This window comes from Phalangium opilio, unplaced genomic scaffold (genome assembly GCF_054372755.1).
Source record: "Phalangium opilio isolate 3A_F unplaced genomic scaffold, DU_Popi_V2 ptg000009l_1, whole genome shotgun sequence".
In the NCBI taxonomy this organism is placed as follows: Eukaryota; Metazoa; Arthropoda; class Arachnida; order Opiliones; family Phalangiidae; genus Phalangium; species Phalangium opilio.
In genome coordinates, this window is record NW_028324146.1 from 1,749,602 (window position 1) to 1,775,576 (window position 25,975).

The window sequence follows — 25,975 nt, forward strand, 5'->3', positions numbered from 1 at the left end:
ATGTTTTCATAAACTGATTATGTTGCCAATAGAGCCCAAGCATTATAATTAAAATAAAAACTGGCCCGGTTAATTTTTATCTCAGCCTATAGCCCACTCGATCACGCGCATCACGACGAAGCAAGCTGCTCGCGCGGATCGAGTGGGCTATGCTCAGCCTGAGGAGGGCTTCTATAGTACCACGGATAGTACGAGCAGATGCGTTTGCCAAGTCGCGTGATCCAAGAAGCTACGACCATGGACGAAAAACGCATGACCCACGCAAAGGCCCGTTCAGACGACACTCTTTTTCTCGCTACGCTCGCTGTGCTGAGCTCATCACATTTTCTGGCTTCACTAGCCTCTAGAAAATGCACTGTTCACGCGGGCAAACTTTTCTCGTCGTTAATCTCAGGCAAGCGAGAAAAAAAGTTGAAAACATACACAAAATAACATACTATTAAAGCCTAGACAAACTATTGAGGAAAGCGGCCCTCGAACGATTTTGTGACGGATTTTTCGCTTCACTCCTTCGCATGTGTGATAGGGTGAATGACTGGTGGCGCCTCCCTATCGACGAGCGAAGGAGTTATAAAATAAATAACCAACAAGACGACCTAAGGGCTCGTAATAGTAGCCACATCGTACGATTGAGTAGCCCCTCTATACCCTACCCAAATGAGTGGCTAACCCCTCTATACCTTACCCTTATGAGTGAATAGCGCTATCTTTTTACAATGCTTAAATGATTTACCGTGCATAAAATCAGAGTGAATAGTCCCTCGATGCTCTACCCTAAACAGTGATAAAATTATTACCCGTATAAAATTACTTATGCTGTAATTGTAATATTCCGGCGAATCGAAGAACAGATAGTTTTAGTGATTATCTCCTCGATGAGTTTAAAATATAGACTTATGCCGACGCATCTAATAAATTTATAACATGAACTTATCCCCAGAAGCGTTTGAAAGAGAAAGAACTCGGTAAAACACCCAACTTGAGTTCTTTCTTTGTGTAAATCCCGAACTCTTTATTTTATAGAAAGTTCGGATTCTTAGAAAAACTTGCAATCAGGTAAATGCAGGGCTACACGTTTCTTAAGCCATATTCATTTGATTGGTCACAATTGGACAATAATAATTGTTTACTTACTTTTAAAAGTCATATCCTCAAAATATGCCGGGTATCGCGAACTCGGGAATCGCGGCTAAATTCGGTAACCGACTGAAAATATGCCGGATATCGCGAACTCGGACTAGCGGCTTAATTCTATATACCGGTAGCTTGGTACTAGGATCTACGGTATGAGCTAATTAGCATAGCTAGGCCTAGTCAAACATATAAAACGAATTGAATGGCGACTTCTAGTGAGCCAATTTTCAACCATTAAGATTTTCCTCACCACAAAACAATTTCCCCCAAAAACTCCTCTGACGGACTGACAGTTCTTAGCGTATTTGCACTCGGTAAATTACCACAACTTGTAGGTCCACTATATGGTGGTTGTTAAAAACTGACCAATAAGAACTAATGCACGAGTAAGTACCGCCTTTTATTTTTTGGAGCCAGAGCCATCTAGTGATAAAATGGTTAAAAATAGGAGAGCCGCGCTTTCCATTAAAGTATGAGAAATTTTAAAGAGAGAATGAAATTTCTCGTTTTAGGTAAGGCAATATGATAAATTTGTGTGTTCATAAAAGACTACAGATATTACTGTTTGTTCAACAATATTTTCACAGTGCATCCGCATTGTACTGTTAGAGATAGATCATCAGCCTTTTCCCTTTAAAATCACCAATTAATGAAAAATATCACCTTAACACAATTTATCCCTTTTCACTCGAAGTGCGTTCATTAACATGTGCGTTGTACATTCGCATTGCACTTTTATAGACAAATCATAATCCCCAACCTTTGAAAATCAAAAATCCCTTTTTCACTCTCCCTTTAAAAAGAGGAACGATACATCTTCTTCTTCAGACCAAGCCAAACTAATACCCCCATCGTTAGATGTACATCAAACGATGTGGCTAAAAAGCGGGAAATCCAAGTTGCAATTTCTGGTAGAGATGGGCCGATACCAGTTTTAACCGATACCGATATCATTCGATACTTGGGAAACCGATACGTACCGATACCGATAAATTAACCGATATCAAAAATAACAATAAATAAGAAAATAGATGCTAAAATATAGGTTGGAAAATAGTAACTATTTTGATAATAAATAACAGCTTTTAACTTATTCCAATATGAGAATTTCTTATATTTTTGCAAATTTTCTAAACTGTATGCGTATCACAGAAAAACACCTTTTTCCCCGTGTTCAAATTGTAGGTCAGGCATCCAAAGAAATAATACTAATTGTATTATGTAATAATAAAGTATTTAAAGAGTGCACTTGTTCAAAAACGACAACTTTTCGACATTTGAGGTTTCAGGCGACTTCTTTTTGGAGTAAGAGAATCAGGCTGGGAAATAGCACACTTCCTCTGGTCCAAAACCAGTTTATTAATTGCTTGGACTAGTTTTTTAATTCAAGAAGTGGGGGTTACTGGTCCTCGGGACCAGTTTATTAATTGCAAATCTATTGGAGAGCAAAGGCTGGGACCAGTCCGGAGACCAGTAAATAATTTCAGACACTAGGGGGTCACTGGTCCAAAGGACTAGTTTAAAAAATATCCTTATTTCCCAGCCTGAAGAGAATCCCCAATTATACGTCTGCTCACAATGCTGTAATTCTCTAGGCTTGTGATTCGTTAAATATTAAGTCTTATGGCGCCATCTACTCTCAACATAAGTATTTTTCTTTAAAAAATATCGGGTAGAAATATCGGTTTATTTTTAACCGATACCGATATGGGATCGGTATCGGCCCATCTCTAATTTCTGGATTTTTGAAAACAAAATTTTAGTTTTGCAGGGGCGCCACCAGTCTTTCACCCTATCACACGTTTAAATTTCTTTTCAATAGGTTTATTCAGAATCACAAAAGACCGAATGGCCTTGAGTGTTCCCAAATTCACAACCCCCATCCCTTCCCCCGACGCTATGCTAGAGAGGACTCGGTTTGTACAGTGGAAGGCGGGCGTTTTCCGGTCCCTTTAGAGATCCAGCGTTCATGATGGAACGCTAGTGTTTGCAACTTAACTGAAAACGAAGTCAAGGTTTTAAAGAGTATAGAAGTTGATTTGGCTGTTGCTAAATACATTGAGATTAAAACTCGCTTGCAAACCAAGTCTCTTTATTGGATAAACAAAGAAGTCACCGACTATAACGGCGTCTATGTTTGGCACATTCACAAAAATGAGAGAAACTACGGATGCGGTGAAAATCTTTTTGCAAAAGAGATCATTTGTTAAGGCCAAATCATTAAATCATGGGATAAGGCATGAATCAGCAGCGTTTCCATTATTTCTAGAAAAAATCCAAACTCAACAAAACACATCAGTAGGTTTGGTTGTAAACCCACAGTTCAGTTTCCTAGGTGCCAGCCCAGATCGTCTAGTAAGCATAGAAGATCAGCTCTACATTGTTGAAATTAAGTGCCCATACCAGAAGAAAATAGAAATTTTCTTCTGCCCATACGCAATCTTCAAAAATAAGGAATGCATAAGGGACAAAGCGATTGCTGTGGGTTTTTATCTTTTTGTGAACAATGAGACGAATGAAATTGAATTGCGCAAAACGTCAGTCTACCACCAGATTCAAGGCAAACTCTTGATATGCAACCTTCCAGTGTGTTTTCTTGTAGTTTATGTGCCACCGGAGGACATGGGAATACTGCTCATAGAGAGAGATAACAACTTCATCAACCAGGAGTTATTTCCTAAACTTACCAGCAAATATTTTATGACTCTCTTACCCTATTTTGCAATAGAATTATTTAATAAGCCTTCCACAACCTCTAAGTGATGGTTGGTGTTATGTGTTTGTTATATCTTTTTAAGTCGGTGACAATTACAACACGTCAAGCTAATTTAAACTCTTGACAGTCAAGTTGGATTCACTGTCTATGTACAGTTGCAATGTGGATATTGAGAAGCTAGGAGCATTTGTATTCCGTTTGAAATATTCCAGCGCGAATTTTTGATATATTGATCCTATCATAAGTTTATAAGATATGTTCCATAAGTGTGTCACTGGTTAATGAGAGCTTGTCATGAAGTGACGTAGGCGAAACGTCATAGATTCTCGTAAAGCGACGCCTAGTGAGGCGCTGTCAAAGGCTAAGGACAGACTAAATAGGAAGATGGACTGCAAAACCGAGTGTAGTCAATTCTCGCGTCGTTCTCGAACTAGCTCTCAGTAAGTCTCTAGCATTACGAAGTATAGGAAGTGTCATACTTATGGAACATATCTTATAAACTTATGATCCTATGAACAAAATAAATCTTTTCTGGTTATAAAATACTTCTTTAATGACTGTTTATATCAACTTTGTCAACATATTAAAAGGTTTAGCGTATGGGTGCTCTGTTTTGACATAATTTTGTACATTAAATATAATTTTTAAGCTATGACATTTTTTTTCTTCATTTATTAGTCCACATTCGCTACTAAATGTCCTGTGAAGTTTGACAAATAGCTACAAACAATGTAAATTTTCTGAAGCATCGGTGCCAAGGCTAATGGAATGTCTCGTTTTAATATTTTGAACTCTCTAATCCTACCAATAGCTCTTTCAATGTGAATTCTGGCCACAGCAACGCTACGACTCTCAGACAGTTCAGTTGAAGTGAACTGGTCCCGTTGCCTAAGAAACTCGGGAATGATTAACTTAATTTTCTTTGCAGCTAGCTCTGTAGCAATGTCAAATCCACGGTCTGCCATTATAACATCGCCTTCTTCTAGCATGTCTAGAACACCACAATGAAGAATTATCTTTTTATCAGACGTTCTTCCAGCGTACAGATTAGAACAGTATGTAATATGTCCCGCGCCAGCTATTCCAATAAGAGCTTTCGCTGTGTCGCTGTGTTTATACGCACTGAACGATTCTCTGTGCGCTTCTGAAGCCGAAGGTCTTTGTAGAGTAAATTCTGTACAGTCAACAATGAGTCTTAAGCCTGGATATTTTTCTTTAATTTCTTTGATGTTAGTTAGCTCGTTCGCTCTTTCTTTAGAAGCCCATATTGGTAATTGTGGAACACGATTAAAAAGAAACAATATCCAAGTGTTTATGATTCTAGAAACATGGCCTTGAGACAGGTTGTACAAATCAGCTAGGAACTGTTCCTCTATTCCTCGCCTCAGCCTTACTAGCGTCATGAAGAACTCTTCCATCGGATTCAGTTTTCTCACTTTACCCGGTTTCACCAATTCAAAAAACTCTTTATCACGGTTGTCAGTAGTTTGAGAAGCATCTTGTCCAACATAATTGAGTTTAAAACATTCTGGCATTAAAAGTTGGTAAAATGACCAAAACTCTCCATAAGAACCAAATCCCGTGTAGTATTTTATTGATTTCTCACTATTAATAAACTTTGTTACGGTAAACTTCTTTTTACTACGCAATGACAATAACTCAAGTTCATTTCTTAGGAGTTTTTGTTTACGTGGTGTATATGGTGTATAAGTGGATTTCAATGATATTTCACTACTTGCGGTTGATGATGACACTGGTGAAATAACAGCTGCACCAACTTGGGGTTGAACTTCTTCAGGATGATTAGGATAGGTACGCAATTGATTAAGTTCCTCTGGATCAACATGTAATGCTCCCATTTCTTCCAACAACGGTGTTCTATCTTCTGGACTCATATGTCCAAATGCTTCTTTAGGAACTGTTTGGCTACCAGTAGGGGAATGCGGCATTGCATCCAAAACTTTTGTATTTTCAAATATTGATGGAATCGCGAATGGCTTGAGACGTTTACGTTGAGAACAAATAGTTGGAAAATAGTCTGTCTGTAGAAAGTGTTTGGAGCAAATTCGTGAACTATTCAGGTCTAGTGGTTTAGTTCCTACCCCAGCTGCTATAGCGTCTAACCATTTCTGTCTCATAACTTTATCTCGAGGGTAGGTGTGGTAAGAAAGGTAACTTTGACTGTTAGTATTTCTACAGGCTTCTATGACACATCGGTTGTAAATCTTGGACATTTTGACTAATCTTGAGTTACAACTATTATATTTAAACTAAATCTTACGAATTGTATATAATGCAGTTTCTGCAAACTGTGGCAATATACTACACTGTCAGGCTCAGCTTTTAAGTATTGAGCCAAGGCTTAACGTGTTAACTTGCTTTTTTCCTGTTTTTAAAGGCGAAAGTTTATTTTTAATCATTTGAAAATCGTTCTTAATCGTGAAAAATACCTTAAAGCAGACATTTCAAAGCTGTTTTCTCTTCTACGACTAAATAATTACGCGTAAAACTCGTTTACCGACGATTTTTGCCCGCTAACTCGTAAAACCAAGCAGAAAGAAATGTAAATAAAATTTCTTCCCGTTTTTGGCGCCTTCTGATTGGCTATGGTCATTTTAGAGTTCGAAAATTCGCCGCTACACCCAAGCATAGCCCACTTGATCACGCTGGCTGCACGCGCTATAGAAGCCCGCTCAATCGACCCTAAAAATGAGAATAACATAGGTTCGGTCTAGAATTCAAACCCGTCTGGTTTTAACATGGGTCTCTATGGGAGGGGACCAGTTTTTTCAACGTTTTTGACAATATTAGTGCATCTACTCGTTCAAATCTCTTGAATTTTTAATGAGACGTGTATTGAAAGGTTTGATATCATCCTGTAAAATTTAAAGTCTTCAGCTATAATAGTTTTTTTTTATAAAAAATAAAAACTATTATAGCTGAAGACTTTAAATTTTACAGGATAATATCAAACCTTTCAATACACGTCTCATTAAAAACTCAAGAGATTTGAACAAGTGGATGCACTATTTGGGCCAAAATGGTTGATAAAACTGGTCCCCTTCCATAGACGCCCATGTTAAAACCAGACGGGTTTGAATTTTAGACCGAACCTATGTTATTTTCATTCTTAGGGTCGATTGAGGGGGCCTCATCATCTAGAGCGCGTGCAGCCAGCGTGATCAAGTGGGCTATGACCCTAGTGGCGCTGATCAGGCATAAGGCTAATTAAATCAGGGTGGGAAATAAGGATTTTTTTAACCCCCCTGGTCTGGAATAAATAAACTGGTCCATGACCATTGACCAGGGCGTGTCGTCTGCTAAACTAAAGAAGTGGATAATTAGAATAGTTAAGATATTGTCTGGGCTCTGGCTACCCTTGAATTTTATTAGTGGTCAAGTGGAGCACTGATCCCCCCTCCGATTTAATTTTTAAACTGGTCCAGGCAATTTTTAAACTAGTCATTTGCCCTGTGCCACCGCTTTATTTCCCACGCTGAATTAAATTACCGAGCTTTTTCGGGCGTTTATGCTCAGCCTAGATTTCGTCTTGAATCGTCTGCTAATACGCCTGTAAAAAGATTTTGATTATGACCCGCGCTCGAAGCCACAGGGGTTAGACTTGACAGCTTGCAGTTGAATTGTCTCCTTGAATCAGACTTTTAAAATTAACGTTAATATAATCAAAATTACCATTTAATACGTAAATATGAGTTCAAATTGTGGCCAGAATCCGATAAAAGTACTGCCAGAATCAACTTCTCGCTTAATATACAGTAGCCAAACCATTTCCACAATTTTTGGCGCCATAAAGGAACTTTTGGAGAATGCATTGGATTCAAGCGCAACAAACATCGAAATTAAATTGGTAATTTACGACTTTATTAATAATTAAGCTTTATTTGGAGAGAAAGTTAAGGAATCTCAATTTTTAAACCGTAATTCGAATTTTATGTCCAACACTAATAGGGTAATGGCAGCCCTCTGCCTTCGACTGTATTAAGCTCTATGGGGAAATAACATGGGGTGCCATTAGTCTATTGTCTCTGTCCGACGTTATAACTTTTATTTCTTTAACATTACAGATAGATTTTGGGTTAAGAAAAATTGAAGTTACGGACAATGGTAGCGGTATTGAAGAAAACGAAATAAATCTAATAGCGAAACCTCATTATACTTCAAAATTAACGAACCATACTGACTTATGTAAACTTTCAACGTACGGTTTTCGAGGGGAGGCCTTGGGTGCGATTTGCGCCGTATCGAAAATGACTCTTACGACTAGAACAAAGTCAATGAAATGCAGTGTTACTTCTTCCTTTGATGAAACTGGCCAAGTTACATCCATCCGAAACGGCTCCATGGGAAATGGTACCACCGTTATAATTGAAAATATCTTTGGGAATTTACCCGTCAGGCGACAACTTTACAAATCAATTAAACGTAAGAAGGAGGAATTAACCAAGGTGGAGTTGTTCGTCAAACATTACGCGGTGTTGCATCCTGGTAAATTGAAAAATCGGGTTACTTTCAAGATTGTTGCCTGCACTTCAGTTTTTAGTCGCAAATTAATTAACCAAACGAAAGGTCAAACTGTTGGGATACCGTAAGAATGGTTATGCCCGCTGCTCATAAGTTGAGGGTATTTACTAGCGCCCTTTACTGGCTACCCCTTTTTTAAATGTTTAAAAGGTCAATCAGGGTTCATACAACTTTTGGAAAACAAATTTCCCTGAAATTTCCAGGTTTTAATCCCCATATACTTCCCTGAGTTTCCCAGATTTTTCCCGTATATGGAGTATCCTATGGTGCAAATGTTAACGATGGAGGGAGGGGGGGGGCAAATAGGACTATAACATACTCAAAGGACATCCCCATATCTCTAATATAACCAGAGTTATGAGCCTCCAAAGTATAGTGTAATGTTAATCCTATGGACATTTTCCTCAATTACTCGGCCCCTTTTTACTCGAATCTCTTTCAAGTTTTTCGTATGGTTGGTTGGGGGCAAATAGGACTATAACATACTCAAAGGACATCCCTGTATCTGCCCCTCATCCAACCATACTAAAAACTTAAGATTTCGTCAAACAGGGGCCGAGTAATTAAGCAAAATGTTCGTGAACATACCCTCCATAGGAATAGCATTACACTACACTTTAGAGGCTCATAACTCTGGTTATATTAGAGATACGGGGATGTCCTTTGATTATGTAATAGTCCCATTTGCCCCCCCCCTCCTTCGTTAACATTTGCTCCATAGGATACTCCATATATGGGAAAAACCTGGAAAACTCATGGAAGAATATGGGGAAATACCTGGAAATCTCAGGGAAATTTGTCTCCCAAAAGTTTTATGAACCCTGGTATAGGTTTTATTAAGACCCGAATTGCTGGCAACAATCTTGAAAATGATTGAAATTGCTAGTTTTTACTATATTTACTGTATTTTTAGAAATTCGTATTGCTCTTTACCATTGCAACGCTCTAATATTTTTAAAACCCGTTGTAAACGATGTAAAATCGGCATTGTTACATGTATGGGGTGCCAGGGTTTATTCTCACATGGATTGTACCTCAATTACGGAAGAAACAACAAACGTGAGTGTCTTAATTTAATTTCCAATCTTACAGAGTTGTCACGTCTGCTCAGTAAGTCATGGGACAACAATAAATGTTTTGATGAGTTGTAGCTGAAAGGAACCTTTTTAAAAATCTATATCTATATAAATCAAAGTCCTGACTGACAGACTGACTGATAATCAACGCCCAGCCCAAACCGCTTGCCCTAGAAGGCTGAAAATTTGCAGGAACGTTACTCATAAGTAGTAGGCGCGTACTAAGAAAGATTCCCCCCCAATCCGCCGCCATCTTAAAAAATGGCGCCCAGAAATGTAAAATGAATCTTCTCTATGCAACAAAGTCCGCGCGTTTCAACCGATTTCGCAAATATTTAGTAAACTGGTTTCCTTTAACCTATAGACGGGCTGAATGCGGTCTTTTGGGTTCGATTTGATGCCATCTTTTTAAATGGCGGCCAAAAACTTAAAAACCCTTCTTTATGGAATAATGTCCGCCTGAAAAGTAATAAAAAATGTCCCGACGGGCTGACGGGCAACGCCGAGTGCCTTCGCTCCTAGGGTGCTACAAAATTATTAGTCGAATCAGTAAAATCTACCCATTCTTTGCATCATTTTGATGGAAGTTCTTATTACACGCGAACGACGCCGCGGGAATAACAGCCAGTAGAAAATATTTAAATTACGGGAAATAGGGAAAATATGGAAAGTCAATTAGGAATTTAATAATTTGGAAATTTCTTTAAATTGTGGCAACCCTGAATATATCATATAATAATGTAAATAAAAATTTAATCAAAATAAATATTTGCCAGATTTCTATTGAGGCGTATTTACCTAAAGCTGGTTTGTACAGTAGTGATACTTCAGGATCAACCTCGGATAGTGTTTTTCTATCTGTAAATAAAAGACCAACACGTATTAAGGAGATCACTAAGGTATTGTACGACGCAATTTGGACAATAATTTAACTGAATAATTAAATTATTTTATCATAGGTGATCCACCAATTTTACTCTGAATCCATTACACGTGAAAACTTGGCAAAATCTTTGTACCCATTATCGTACTTTTCGATAAAGTTACCTTTGGAACAAGTTGATATAAATTTGGAACCTGCCAAAATGGAAGTTCACATTGAATGCCACGTAAGAGTTTTTTTTATAAACTTTTAAGGGAGAAAATTAATGGGGATCGCCATTGCTCCTTAATTAGTATCCCTAGTAGCGCGAAAGTAACGGCCGTGTTGGCCAACAGTGTCGGTTCACCACACTTTATCGAGTCAAAATATCATTCTTGGCCTGCAGTACGTCTTAGTACCGGGGAAAGTGAAACTTAATTATAACAGGCACTTTGCCAACTCAAAAACGCCTTTTCCCGTCCCTTACCCGACACCTTGCCGTCTCTTTCCCGACACCTTTCTGCCGCCTATTTCCCGACACCTTTCTGCCGCCTATTTCCCGACACCTTTCTGCCGCCTCTTTCCCGACACCTTGCCGCCTCTTTCCCGACACCTTGCCGTCTCTTTCCCGACACCTTGCCGTCTCTTACCCGACACCTTGCCGCCTCTTTCCCAACACCTTTCTGCCGTCTCTTTCCCGACACCTTGCCGTCTCTTTCCCGACACTTGCCGTCTTTTTCCCGACACCTTGCCATCTCTTTCCCGACACCTTGCCGTCTCTTTCCCGACACCTTGCCGTCTCTTACCCCTTCTACCCTGACGATTTGATTTGGGTGTTACCTAACAAGCCTATGAAACGTTAGTTCAGTGAGCCAATCATAAGACAGGATAAAAACGACTATTAAGTGGTACCAGCGACCTCCTGACATTATCTTAGGGGTATAGCCATACAGATGTAAATTCTTTGTTAGATATATTCGTGATAAAAGTCAATCTAATTAAGTTGCGCGGGCGCGTCTCAACCTGGTTGTCAACCGCCAGAGATGAAGTTGTCAAATCTACACTCTTATATCATGGATATATAAAGAATGCGCGTGAGCTTGAAATTTGTTTTCACGCTATAGGATAGGCAACTCCCTATCTCGAACGACAGCTTATTCTCTATATACTCTGTTACAACATCGGTTGTCAGCACACTCTAAGTTAGGTCTCTATGTAACCTAGCTTTGTACGTGCTGACAAGAGACGAAAAACTTCAGGATTTAAAATATCCGCGAGTTTTTTAGCTCGAATGCACGGACCTCTAGGTCTTAGTTTCTAATACGTGTAGTAGGCTGTACTCAATTTCACGGTATTTGAAACTAAGGCCTAGAGATCCGTGCACTCGAGCTAAAAAACCTCGCGGAAATTTTAAATCCTGAAGATCCTGAAGTTTTTGTTCTCTTGACAGCACGTACAAAGCTAGGTTTCATAGAGACCTAGGATTGCGCGTGCTGACAACCGATGTTGTAAGAGAATATATACAGAATAAGCTGTCGTCCGAGATAGGGAGTTGCCTATCCTGTAGAGTGAAAACAAATTTCAAGCTCACGCGCATTCTTTATCCATGCTTATATTCTTATCACTGCGTTTAATCCTGACTTTTACGCTTTACGGTGAGGTTAGATGGCGTTGGCATAAATATTTACTCTAACCAATGACGGCTCTCCATTAATTTTCCCTGGATACACATACACGTGTTTGCTAAGCCTATTTTATGCCACATTTTATGCTCCAGGACCAAGTCTTGTCTCTAGTCACGAGACTACTGTCCAAATTCTACGACAAAGTTCTTGGAACTCAAGAAGCGGTCAACCAAATTGACCTAACGTTTAGCGGTAACCCAGTGCTGAACACTAGCCGTGATTATGATTCTGATAGTGAAAATGTTAGCGCTAAACGTCGGAAACGAACTGCTAATTCTATCGAACGAAAATCAGAAAAAATTCTGGAAAAGTCTAACGATAAAAATTTTGAATCATTTCAAAATGAAGGTATTTTAAACACTACGCCACCTAGTGTTCAAATTTCACGCGAAAGTTCTTCAAATAACGTTGTGAAGCCATTTTCAACACTGAGTGAAAATTCAATATGTGAAAAAGTATTCGACAAATCTAGCGGTGAAAATTTGGAATCATTTCGGAATGAAGATGATTTAGATACTACGCCACTTACTGGTCAAATTTCACGCGGAAATTCGTTAAGTACCGCGGCGAAACATGCATTTTTAGCACCGAGTGAAAATTCTATATGTGAAAAAAACTTTGGTAAATCAAATGGGACAAATTTTGCTGATGTTAGTTTTGATTTATTTAGAAGCGCTACTGCGAACACGACGCGAGAAAGTGTCCAAAATTCCCCCAAAATTACTATAACTGTGCCAAAATCTTCAACGTCGAGTGAAAATGTGAACTGTGAGAAAATACCTAATGAACGTAACGGCAAAAACTTATCGAAACTAAATTTTGACTTATTTGAAAGCCAAGATAATATAACAGAAATTGCGCAACAATGTGCTAAGAATTCACGTGAAATTTCGCAACAATGTGCTAAGAATTCACGTGAAAATTCGCAACAATGTGCTAAGGATTCACGTGAAATTTCGCAACAATGTGCTAAGGATTCACGTGAAATTTCGCAACAATGTGCTAAGGATTCACGTGAAATTTCGCAACAATGTGCTAAGGATTCACGTGAAATTACTAAATCATTTTTTACGTTACGCGAAAATAATGAACTCTCGAAAAATGAAAAAGCATCCGAAAACACTAACGGCAGAAACTTGTCAAAGCCAGGTTTAGATTTATTCGAAAGCCAAGACACAAGTGAACAAGATGCAAAGGAATCACGTGGAACTTCAATAATTGCTTCCACATTACGTGAAAATTCAAAACATGAAAATATTAATAAGATTAAAAATTCATCGGAAATCAATGGCAAAACTGTGCATAGTATCGCGGATTTTTTCTCTGGATCGCCGCTAAGCCAGATGACTCCAGAAAGAAGCGACTGCTGGAGTAGAGGCAAAATTGTTGGCAGAGACAACAATGTTATTGTGGTTTGTATCAATTTTGACAGTCGTTGCAATTGCAACCAGGAATTGATTTCGTTTATACAGGGAGTTCATGCAGTGTCAGGGTTCGATTTTAAAAAACCCAGCCCAAAAAAACCCTCTGGTTTAACCCACCATAAGAAAACCAACTTAAGGCTCTTTCAGACGATCCAACTTTTTGACTCAGCTTGATGGGTCAACTCGAGGTGAATCAACTAGTTGGATCGTGTCAGAAGCGAGATGAGACTAGAAGTGAAGGGCTCTAGCATTGATAGTAGATCCTGGCACTAGTGAACAAATTTGAGGATTTTATTCGCCGCTTCCATCGCGCCTACACTACTGAGAAAATAATTGGTCGAGTTCCAAAAAAAATTTCCTACCCCCTTCCCCTCAACCTAAAGCCGCGGAACACGGACGCGGCTCCTTGAATCTAGTTCGGCCGTCTACCGCCGCGAGCGTCTCACGTTTTGGAGGGAAAATTCAGAAACTGCTACCAGAGGGCCAACTGTTGGTGCGTCATCAAGAATATTCACTTTCGTCAAGTGAATAATTTAGTTACCTCGATACTTCTAGTCTCATCTCACTTCTGATCGTGTGAATAGACGCCGCTGGATGAGTTGAGTCAACAAAAAAGTTGGCTAGGAAAAATTGAATCAGTGATCCAATTTTTGCTGACTCAACTTATTAAATTCATTTCTTAAGCCAATCAAAATCAATTACACAAAAAAAGCCGACCCTTTTTCGCGGGTTATTTTGTAAGTGCTAAGGTAGGTGGCGCTTAAAAAGTTCCATTTGGCGGTAAAACTTTAGTCGTGTGAATAGGAAGGATTTATTTCACTTTTCCCTTCAAAAGTTGTCAAGTTGATACAACTAACAACTTTTTGACCCATCTAGCTGAGTCAAAAAGTTGGATCGTCTGAAAGAGCCTTTAGTATGATCAGGAATGTATTGAGGGGCTGGAATGGCTAAGGGGCCCTCGTTGTACCCTTGATGGTGGAAACATAAGGCGAGTTCATTTTTTTAGAAGTGTAGCTCCTCCCCCTACGTCTGTTTAGCTGTCTACCAAAGGCGAAAAATGTCATGACTCGTTAAAAAAGCCATGGCAGAAGTGACCTTTTAGATTTTTTAATGTTAAACGCGCTGATTCGCCGCCGTTGGCGTTCATATTCGATTCTCTCAGCCTAGGCAGAGGACCTAGGGGAGAGGGTGGAGAATTTTAACAAACAAGTTTTTTTGGCAGCCAATGAATGAATGAAAATAATTTAAGTGGAAAATACGATTTTTACGTCAGGCTATGACGTCACTAGCGTAAATTAAGCCACGCCAGTTGTTTCCAAGATCATTTCACGCCGATTAGGATTTGACCTTAGCCATTCCAACCCCTCCATACATTCCTGGTAAAACCCAGCGCATCAGATATAACGTAGGCAACGGAACGGTCCAACTCCATATGGAGTTGTTGGATATTGCCATCACGTGGTGCCTTTGACTTATTTCAAAGTGATTTTAACCCGCCCACCACTGCCATCTGTGGAGTCCCATCTCTATCAATTACTGTTGGAACAAATATTGAGTTAACTAATTTGGCTTAAATAATCTTGTAGCCTACTGATGTAGTACCTGGAAATTCTTTATCTAAAAAGAGAGATAATTCGTGCGTAAGATCCCCGCAAGATGGCGTCACCCCAAAAACCAGAAAAAAGATACAATTAGCTGATCAGCAGCCACGAATCACTGATTTGATTTCCAAGCAAAACATTTCAAAATCTCGAATCACGCCTTTTGCACTTTTTAGCCGAGAACACAAAGCGCAAGGTAATGAAACATTTGTGATTTTTAACACTAGGGGAGTAGTTCATATTCGAATTTTTGAAACCTTCTCTGTTAGTCAGCTTGCTTATTAGTTCCAATTGCCGCACCATCATACGAAACGGGACACCATGCACTTTTCGCGTTATGAGCTAAGGACTGATTTGTTTGCCATCTATGGGGAACTAATTAAACTTTAGGCGTGGTCTGATTTGATTTAGCGAATGAGAAACGATTTAAGAACAGCGGTTTCAATTTCGTGTGCTAGAGTTAGGTGGGCGACTTATACTTAGTTTACAGACTAGGAGGATTAATACCATTTACACAAGGAGGCCTGGCTTTAGACTCCACCAGTGAGTCAGGGCTCCTTGTGTAAGACTTGAAGCCTGACCTCCCTGTGTAAATCGTATGAATCCTCGTAGTTTGTAAACTATGTATAGTAAATGTCGACTCTTGTGGCGCTCCTACACACCAATTTTACCTTGCCAAAGGCACGAACCAATCAGAACTCGACCCCAAGGGCGGAGCTAAACCCAGTATTTCCTAAGCTTAGTGTGCCAGTTAACTCCACAGGTCGACTATAGCATCATCTAGTGACATTGGAGCTATCTCAGTTGTGACGTCAGTGCCTAGGTAAAACGTCATGGGCTTACCCTTGCTTTGGTTCTATGGGCAAATAGCATGGGTGACGTCACACTAAGGCTTCTGAGATAGCTCTTTTGTTTAAACTATAAAATATAAATAAATAGTCTCTTATTCAAGTAGTTTGCCACTAATATTGCAAAATTTCTTTTTTGTGTAGTTTTGTCTTGTAACCCAGATGTTTCTCCAGGAAGAGTTAACGAAATGTTGCTAGAAAAGTGGAAGAATCTAACTGAATTTGAAAGAGAACGTTATGTTCTTAAATCTTTCGGTGGGATAGAAACAAATGCAGTGTAAGTTTCGTTTCGTTTCGTTTCTTTCATTTCCGGTTGCTACAGTTTGGGTGAAAACCTGAAATTCGAGGAATTTTAAACGGAGAAAAATGTTCTGGGAATTCAGGGAAGTTTAACAAGGTCAGGGAAAGTGGGGCCACATTGGGGAATTTGATATTAGTAGTGGATATGCGAAAATTGCAACGTTGAGCGTTTCATAACATTTCGCGTTGCAATAAATATGTTGTAAAAGAAATTTTCAGACGTTTTTTACAACAAATAAAGGGAATGCGAAATATTTTACCACGAAAGTGGTATTATGTTACACTTTTGAGTTTCAAAATATCAAGTATTTACAAACCAAAGTTTCTATTTTTAAAATCCATCGAGAAATGACGAAAACTCAGTTTCGATATATCAACAATTTTGTCTTGTCGAGCTTGTTTGCCCGCTTGATAACATCACTATGACGTGAGGAAAAATAACCGCAGGAATCCTACACGCTCGAGGTATACGCGTCTCGAGCTTCTCGCCAGTCTAAACTCTGGGTCTGATAGCGGAGAGAGTGGCGCCATCTGGCGTGAAAAATATATCTGTGACGTCAGCCTACGGGGAAACGTTTTAGCCCTTCATAAAAAGCAGATTTTCAATAATTTGATATGAAGCATTAACATTTTCAAATGCACATTGCGGCCAAATAATCAGAAATGGGAGAATTAAAAGCTTGATATTTTTGAATTCACAGAAATTAATTCTATCTTTTGTTATATAAATCAAAGGTTTTTCTAACGAAGCTTTTTATTCCCTTTAATTAAAAATAGTCCAAAAAGTTCGAGTCTTTCATTTTAGTGGAGAATATTTCTTGGGTTAGGAAATTTGCAATGTTGAACGGTTCCGAGGTGCACATTTCTATAAATATGTTTAAAACATAATTTCCCGACAAATAATATTTTTAGTAACTCTAAAATGTACGGGTGACGGGTCTTATTGCTAGGATTGTGATGATCTTTAAAATATTTCAAATTGTGGCAGCCCTGATAAGCGAAGATGAAACATTGATATTTGACATTTAACAATTTCTTTTCAGTGAAACTTCAAACAAGATATTTAACCAAAGTGATGATGAAATAGAATTTGAAGAGACTGACTCGAGAAATATAAAAATTAACGATGTCGCATTTTCAATGAAAAACCTGGAACTGAGTTTTTCGCAGCGAAAGAAATCCACGTAATTTTAAATTAGTTTACATTTTTAAAGGAATAATAGTGGAGCTGTGAGGTTAACCGTTTTAATCAAATAATTCGATCTACACCAAATCGAATAATGCGATCTGGTATTCGATAAGCCCATTTTCACAATTCGACACGAATATTGCATACTGAATTGGCTATTCAATTAAGATTTGACTTCCATAAAATTAGGGCCTTGGCCCTGCAGCTCTCTCTACGGAGTATTGAGAGACCCAGCGTATTTTAAAAATAGCCTCCCAATTTTATTTATCTCCCATCAAAAGCTACCAGCAACTTGCAAAGTTGCAAGTGCCTTGAAAAATACTAGACGACTAATGAGGAGAGGTACTTTGAAATATAGGAGCTTCTGAATGTTAACTATTCTCGAATACTAGGCTCAACTATTCGCGAATACTAGGCTCATCTATTCGCGAATACTAGGCTCATCTATTCGCGAATACTAGGCTCATCTATTCGCGAATACTAGGCTCATCTATTCGCGAATACTAGGCTCATCTATTCGCGAATACTAGGCTCATCTATTCGCGAATACTAGGCTCATCTATTCGCGAATACTAGGCTCAACTATTCGCGAATATTAGGCTCAACTATTCGCGAATATTAGGCTCAACTATTCGCGAATACTAGGCTCAACTATTCGCGAATATTAGGCTCAACTATTCGCGAATATTAGGCTCAACTATTCGCGAATATTAGGCTCAACTATACGCGAATACTAGGCTCAATTATTCTCGAATACTAGGCTCAACTGTTCTCGAATATTAGGCTCAACTGTTCTCGAATATTAGGCTCAACTGTTCTCGAATATTAGGCTCAACTGTTCTCGAATATTAGGCTCAACTGTTCTCGAATATTAGGCTCAACTGTTCTCGAATATTAGGCTCAACTGTTCTCGAATATTAGGCTCAACTGTTCTCGAATATTAGGCTCAACTATTCTCGAATATTAGGCTCAACTATTCTCGAATACTAGGCTCAACTATTCTCGAATACTGGGATCAAGTATTCTCGAATACTAGGCTCAAGTATTCTCGAATACTAGGCTCAAGTATTCTCGAATACTAGGCTCAAGTATTCGCGAAAACTAGGCTCAATTATTCGCGAATACTAGGCTCAATTATTCTCGAATACTAGGCTCAACTGTTCTCGAATATTAGGCTCAACTGTTCTCGAATATTAGGCTCAACTGTTCTCGAATATTAGGCTCAACTGTTCTCGAATATTAGGCTCAACTGTTCTCGAATATTAGGCTCAACTGTTCTCGAATATTAGGCTCAACTATTCTCGAATATTAGGCTCAACTATTCTCGAATACTAGGCTCAACTATTCTCGAATACTGGGATCAAGTATTCTCGAATACTAGGCTCAAGTATTCTCGAATACTAGGCTCAAGTATTCTCGAATACTAGGCTCAAGTATTCGCGAAAACTAGGCTCAATTATTCGCGAATACTAGGCTCAATTATTCTCGAATACTAGGCTCAACTGTTCTCGAATATTAGGCTCAACTGTTCTCGAATATTAGGCTCAACTGTTCTCGAATATTAGGCTCAACTGTTCTCGAATATTAGGCTCAACTGTTCTCGAATATTAGGCTCAACTGTTCTCGAATATTAGGCTCAACTATTCTCGAATATTAGGCTCAACTATTCTCGAATACTAGGCTCAACTATTCTCGAATACTGGGATCAAGTATTCTCGAATACTAGGCTCAAGTATTCTCGAATACTAGGCTCAAGTATTCTCGAATACTAGGCTCAAGTATTCGCGAAAACTAGGCTCAATTATTCGCGAATACTAGGCTCAATTATTCTCGAATACTAGGCTCAACTGTTTTCGAATATTAGGCTCGACTATTCGCGAATATTAGGCTCAATTATTCTCGAATACTAGGCTCAACTGTTCTCGAATATTAGGCTCGACTATTCGCGAATATTAGGCTCAATTATTCGCGAAAACTAGGCTCAATTATTCGCGAAAACTAGGCTCAATTATTCGCGAAAACTAGGCTCAATTATTCGCGAAAACTAGGCTCAACTATTCGCGAATAATCGGGTAGTTAAAAATTACCAAGGCCTAACTATTCGGTGTTCGAGTTGGAAGTATTCGATTCGGGATTTGATAAGAAACTTTTTGGTATTCGGTAACCGGTTCGATGCCCAAAATAGTATTATTCGCACACCTATGGGTAGTAGCATTTAATTTCGCCTTTCGTAAATGTTTCCATCACTTTAAATACTTTAAAACTTGACAATTGAGAATGAAAGTTAGTGTAAAAACTAACTCTGTTGACTATCCTTTTAAAACGTAACGTGACGTCAATGACGAATTATAACTCTTATTTCTCTCTTCAGAAAATCATTGAACGAGCAATCAATCAAACTAATTGGACAAGTAAACGAACTCTGGTTTGGATTGTCCAATGAAAAGATCATTGTTTTATTGGACATTAAAAAAATGCGGGAGCTGGTTCTTTGTGCTAATTTACGTATGACCTTTAAACTATCACTTGTGGTCCTACGAACTCCAATTAAATTGGACTTCTTGAGGTTGGTGCTAATTATTATTCTATTTCTGTATAAAAGACCTTTTTCAAAATGGAAGTCTGCATCCTGTTTGTCGATCCAACGACGTTAGATAGGGTTTCAATATTCTCAGTCCAGCAAAGCTATTTTGTTTGAAGTTTTATGTAGCGTCTTTGGGTCCATATATCGGGTGTTCTGTCTTAAAGGACCCCACTCTAGGCTTGCACAAACGCGGACCGCGGACTTGGTTTTACTTCTTACAAAACTACTGCGCCCGCGAGCTTCTGGTGGCGTCCTTTAAGAACAGGGTTGCCACGGGTCAGGGAAAACCTGGAAAAGTCAGGGAATTTAAAAAATTTCAGCAGCAAAGTCAGGGAAAAGCCAGGGAGTTTAAAAAATTTCAGCAAAGTCAGGGAAAAGCCAGGGAATTTAAAAAATTTCAGCAGCAAAGTCAGGGAAAAGCCAGGGAATTTAAAAAATTTCAGCAAAGTCAGGGAAAAGCCAGGGAATTTAAAAAATTTCAGCAAAGTCAGGGAATTTAAAAAATTTCAGCAGCAAAGTCAGGGAAAAGCCAGGGAATTTAAAAAATTTCAGCAAAGTCAGGGAAAAGGCAGGGAATTTAAAAAATTTCAGCAGCAAAGTCAGGGAAAAGTCAGGGAATTTAAAAAATTTCAGCAAAGTCAGGGAAAAGCCAGGGAATTTAAAAAATTTCAGCAAAGTCAGGGAAAAGGCAGGGAATTTAAAAAATTTCAGCAAAGTCAGGGAATTTGGTTTTAGTGGGTAAAATATCTGGGGATAAGTCTTTATTGAAAGTTTCTCTTCATCCTCTCTTACCACAGAGCAATCCTTAAAAATGTCTAGAATGGTTTTTGTGAAGTAGGTAAATGCCTTTAAAAAATCTCTTAGACTGTTATTTATAGTTAAAATGTTTCTTATTCAATTTGGTGCAACAAATACATTAGAAAACTTAATGTAGATCGAGTTTATTTAATTATAAGCACTTAAAACGTGCTGTAAACATTCACACTTTCGGCCTAAAAAGGTCAGGGAAAATCGCAGAAAAAGGTCAGGGAAAACCTGGAAAAGTCAGGGAATTTGGTTCTGAAAATTCCGTGGCAACCCTGAAGAAAACAAGGTGATCAAATAGTTAAAACTCTCCATTTTAACTCCAACTTTTAAATGGGTATATTTAACCACAAATGAAAATTAAGCGTGAATTTTTATTTTCCTCGGAATTAGATAAAAGTAAAATTTTGGGGGACAAAATATTTAGAATTCCTTGATGGGAAGTTCATTTCAGACTTATTGTAATTGTCATACGTTTAAAGATATGCTCCATAAGTATAACACTATGCTAGTTCGATAACGACAAGCGAGAATTGCAGACTACACTCGTTTTTCCGGTTTATCTTCCTATTTAGTCTATACTAAGCCTTTGACTGCGCCTCACCAGGCGTCGCTTTACGAAAATCTATGGCGTTTTAAATACGTATTTTCATAACAAGCTTTCAGTACCCAGTGACAAACTTATGGAACACATCTTATGAACGTATGGTTTTAATCAATGAAAAACTGGAATTTTAAAAAAATTTCAGAAACGAGAATTTATCTTCACTGAAAGAATGTTTGCAAAAAATGCCTTCGGAGAAACATGGAAATTTGGATCCGTATGATTACATCATCGACCCAAGGTTAACCTGGAATGGATTCTTCGTTCGGAGATTGGGTTTGTAAAAATTTTGCTTTATTGTATTGGATTGATAAAATTCATGAGAAAAATTCCGTTCATTTTGTACAAATGTTTTATGGTTTAAAGGTTAAGGCCTTAATACTCATTTTTGATATAAAAAGGGCAAATCTAATTTAAATCACGCCATTTAACATGTCTATTAATTGGAACTTATACTTAAATCTCTCTACCGAAAGTTTGTTAGTTTCCGCAGACGTAGAAGGTGAAAAGTATACAAGAACTTGTTCTGAGTGGTACAATTGTACTTTTTCGGTACATTTTAAAGTCTTCAGTACCGAAAGTACATTTGGCCTGTTTAGAGTATATTTTCAAATTTGATTTATAACATTAGCATCTATGGGACGAAAATTTCGCCGCTAGATGGCGCTAAAAGCCTTTCGTTGAGGGGGACGGAAATTTTCCTACCCCCAGGGGGAAAGTACATTTTGAAAAAGCTTCCCATTGGATCAGTACATTTTACTATTGGCAGAAGTAGGATAAGGGACTAGAAGTATTGAGGTAACCAAATTCTTCACTTGGCAAAAGTGAATATTCTTGATAACACACCAACGGTTGTCCCTCTGGTGGCGGTTTCTGAATTTTCCCTCCAAAACGTGAGACGCTCGCGGCGGTAGACGACAGAACTAGATTCAAGGAGCCGCGTCCGTGTTCCGCGGCTTTAGGTTGAGGGGAACGGGTTTAGGAAATGTTTTTGGAACTCAACCAATTTATTTCTCTCTAGTGTAGGCGCGATAGAAGCGGTGGCATAAAATCCTCAAATTTATTCACTAGTGCCAGGATCTATTACCAATGCTACAGCCCTTTACTTCTAGTCCCTTATCTTACTTCTGCTAATGGGGAAAGTACTTTTCCAAAAGTCGAAGGAACAACCCCATGCTTTTTGCCAAGCTTAGTTTGAAACTTCAAATTGAAACGCTAAACTCGCCCGAGAGCCGAGTTTCTAAATTTTTTTCACAAATTTGTATCTTGGTGAAATATTAACCGATTTTGGGGAAACTTGTCTTATTTTAAAGAGAAAAATACCACTACCTCATTAAATGGGATTTGGCAATACATTTTAAATTAAACTTAATTGCCCTTTTGAAGTAAATCGCGGGTCCAAGGTGATATGCATGGGCGCTTGAGTTCCAATTTACCCTCGCTTTGCCGTTCGATCGCACCTGTGTAAAACGGCTAAGCAAGGTATAAATGGCTCACATTTCAACGTAATTTAATAGACTGTAAGAACGTGAAAATTAGATTACCATAAATTACCGGTGTAGAATGGTAATTTGATTTTTCCTAAATTTTGCATCTTAAACTCAAAAGGTAAATTAGCCTTCTAGTGAACCGCTTCAAACTTTTATTATCGTTTATGTAAGACTTTTGTTGTTTAAATTTTAGCAGGAATAGATTTAACTTTAGAAATAGGAATGGAGAACAGAGTAATCTGGGCGCGCGTCAAAGTCCCGGACCCCCTTTCACGGGAATGGGGGGGGGGTATGAAAGAAGAGGCGGGAGGGTCATAGCGACAGAGGTAAAAAGGAATTACGTATTTTTCGTCGTCCCAGTTAGTAACGTAGTTTAATTGAGCCAATAAGATAATTTCAACTTTTCGTTACGTGTTGGTGGGAGGGGCTCTATACTGGGTGGTCTATGAGTCGGACTGAAGTAAATACTAATCGTTCTCCATTACTACTTCTAAAATTTAATCTATCCCTGATTTTAGTCAATTATGTTGATTTTGTTATCTAAATCAATAAAAAATCGTTGCTTTGGCTAATCATCATGTTGTCCCTTTAACATCTTGTATATAAAACTTTGTTGTTGTTTTTTTTTTTTTTTCAGAAACAAGTATTGATTTTAGGGCGGAAATTTGGCAGATGTCTCAAGCGCTGCCGAACTATGGCGTAACAGACTTAATTGAGATATTACAAAATGTCGCGAAAAACCCAGATATTGAGCTGAAAGAGTGCAGACCATTGAAACTACTGAAATACCTTCAGGTAACCCTAAAATATTAGAAATACCTCAGTATTACTTTAAAATTATATATATATGAACCAATCCTATGTTCGCCTATAATTCTATTTAAATAGCCTGTAAAATCGTATCAATTAGCTCCTCCTACTTTATATATATTTACCTATTGCTGTTTAGTAGCAAAATAATAATGGGACAGTGATTTGCCCTAATTTAATATGCCAATATGTCCCTAATCTCTACTGTCCATCCACCAACAAATTAAATATTACCAGAAGTAAGATAAGGGACTAGAATTAAAGTGCTCTAGCATTGGTAATAGATCCTGGCACTAGTGAACAAATTTGAGGATTTTATGCCGCTTCCATCCCTGCGCCTACACTAGAGAGAAAAAAAAATTGGTCGAGTTCCAAAAGACTTTCCTACCCCCTTCCCCTGAACCTAAAGCCGCGGAACACGGACGCGGGTGCTTGAATCTTGTACGGCCGTCTACCGCCGCGAGCGTCTTACGTTTTGGAGGGAAAATTGAGAAACCGCTACCAGAGGGCCAACCGTTCTTGTGTTATCAAGAATATTCACTTTCGCCAAGTGAAGAATTTGGTTAGCTCAGTACTTCTAGTCTCATCTTACTTCTGATATTACCCAAAGTTGCTTAATTTTCATATCAATCATTTTTGTATAGCCTAGTTTAACGCAAAAATAGTCCTACAATATCCAATCATCGCATGAGAAATACATTTTGCATCAATATTATCAGAAGTAGGATGAGGGCTAGATGTTTGGAGGAAACCCAATTACTCACTCGACATAAATGAATATACTGGAAAAGACATCGACAGTTGATCCCCTGGTAGCGGTTTCTGAAAACAATGAGACGCTCCAAGCGGAATATGGCCGAACTAAACGAGGGAGGGTTAGGTAGGTCCTCCCCACCTCTAGTCTACATTCTACTTCTGATATTATCCGATGCAACTTAAAGGGAATGCGAATTTCCAATTCCATATCATATTTTAGCACGAAAGTGGTATTATGTTACACTTTCGAGTCTCTACTTTCAAAATATCAAGGTTTTAATATAATTGAACCAAAGTTTCTATTTTTAAAATCCATTGAAAAATCACGAAAACTCAGTTTCCATATATCAATAATTTTGTCTTGTCGAGCTTGTTCGCCCGTTTGATGGCGTCACTATGACGTCAGGGGAAAATGAGCGCGTCTCCAGCTTCTCGCCAGTCTAAACGCTGGGTCTGGTAGCGGAGAGAGTGGCACCATCTCACGTGAAAAATATGTCTGTGACGTCGTACTACGGGAAACGTTTTAGCCTTCAATAAAAAAAAGCGGATTTCATATGAAGCATTTTCAAATGCATATTGCGGCCAAATAACCAGCAGAAATCGGAGTCAATTGCAAGCTTGATATTTTTGAATTGACAGAAATTAATTCTATCTTTTGTTATATAAATCAGAGGTTTTTCAAACGAAGCTTCTCATTCCCTTTAATTTTTTGTTCAGTAAAATGCAGTGGAACAGAAAATATAGTAGACTGTTAGTACATAAGCGTACGAGCCATTTTTTACAAGAGTATTGTTTATCTGGTTTTATAATTAGGAAGAGTCTGTGAGGATTTCAAAGAACATGCCGAAAATTGTCAGCAAATCTCAGATGCGGGAGTTACTGAAAAACTTGAAAGATGTTTCGCGAAGTTGTACATCTGATTTCACGCGGAAGGTATCTGTTTTGAAAACGTGAAATGAATAGCGCATGCATTGTTGTATTAAGAAAAATAAATAGTTTTTTTTTACTTTCCGCAACCTCTACTCGTTCTGTGGAGTATAAGTAATAACAAGTCGGGAAAACCAAAATATTACCTCTCCGAGTCCAGGGGACTACTTACAAACTTATTTACCTAGATATGGAATTATTTCTCTTTTTTTATGAGCAATTGCAGAAGTTAAAATTTACGAATTATTATATGCCTAGCAGTATTCAAAGCTTTGCCAATATACATTAAAGCATACAACATTTTACTTACAATAAGGATGGAAATTAGTCATTGGGAAAAAACAGGAAATGAAGAGTATAGAATTTGGAGAGATATTACCTTTGTGTTTGTAAAGGCCTAATTGTCTACGCCTCAACTGTGTATCCTTTTAATGATCAAAGCTACATTCACATCTGTATTGCCGTGTGACCATCCTCTCGTTTCACCTCAACGATATTCTTAATAGCTATAACCCGATTACGAATTTACGACCAGATCTTTCACTGACCTGATGGCCACCGGTTCACGGGTAGTTGAGCGTTTTCGAATAAAGTGGTTCCCAAAACAGCGGTTTGCAAAACCG

General features: G+C 38.4%; 2 protein-coding genes across 3 annotated transcripts; one reads left to right on the forward strand and one right to left on the reverse strand.

Moving 5' to 3' along the window:
• Positions 1–4,377: 4,377 nt before the first annotated feature.
• LOC149713072 (uncharacterized) lies at positions 4,378–6,629 on the reverse strand. 2 transcript variants are annotated; one of them, XM_089845877.1, is made up of 2 exons: positions 6,132–6,629; positions 4,378–5,892 (listed from the first exon to the last, which is right to left on the reverse strand). In XM_089845877.1, exon 2 carries the CDS (start codon positions 5,797–5,799, stop codon positions 4,525–4,527), a length of 1,275 nt encoding a protein of 424 aa, XP_089702003.1. In that variant the 5' UTR covers positions 5,800–5,892; positions 6,132–6,629; the 3' UTR covers positions 4,378–4,524. The 2 variants fall into 2 exon arrangements, with proteins under 2 accessions (XP_089702003.1, XP_089701994.1); XM_089845868.1 differs by having other exon boundaries at positions 4,378–6,236; positions 6,301–6,628.
• Positions 6,630–7,428: 799 nt separating this feature from the next.
• Positions 7,429–25,445, forward strand: LOC149713073 (PMS1 protein homolog 1-like). The gene is made up of 13 exons (XM_089845544.1): positions 7,429–7,718; positions 7,936–8,356; positions 9,306–9,451; positions 10,245–10,367; positions 10,428–10,577; positions 12,108–13,427; positions 15,026–15,236; positions 16,033–16,165; positions 17,232–17,372; positions 19,749–19,943; positions 21,515–21,645; positions 23,497–23,654; positions 25,239–25,445. The coding sequence occupies exons 1-13, from the start codon at positions 7,560–7,562 to the stop codon at positions 25,377–25,379; spliced, it is 3,429 nt and encodes a 1,142-aa protein (XP_089701670.1). The 5' UTR covers positions 7,429–7,559; the 3' UTR covers positions 25,380–25,445.
• The last annotated feature ends 530 nt before the right edge of the window (positions 25,446–25,975 follow it).

Bases quoted from the DNA above. Each gene is read 5' to 3' on its own strand.
- LOC149713072 (XM_089845868.1), bottom strand. From the start codon at position 6,084: ATGTCCAAGATTTACAACCGATGTGTCATAGAAGCCTGTAGAAATACT.
- LOC149713073 (XM_089845544.1), top strand. From the start codon at position 7,560: ATGAGTTCAAATTGTGGCCAGAATCCGATAAAAGTACTGCCAGAATCA. The intron at 13,428-15,025 runs GTTTGTATCAAT...ATAATCTTGTAG, and splicing joins GAGACAACAATGTTATTGTG to CCTACTGATGTAGTACCTGG. The intron at 15,237-16,032 runs GTAATGAAACAT...TTTTTTGTGTAG, and splicing joins CCGAGAACACAAAGCGCAAG to TTTTGTCTTGTAACCCAGAT.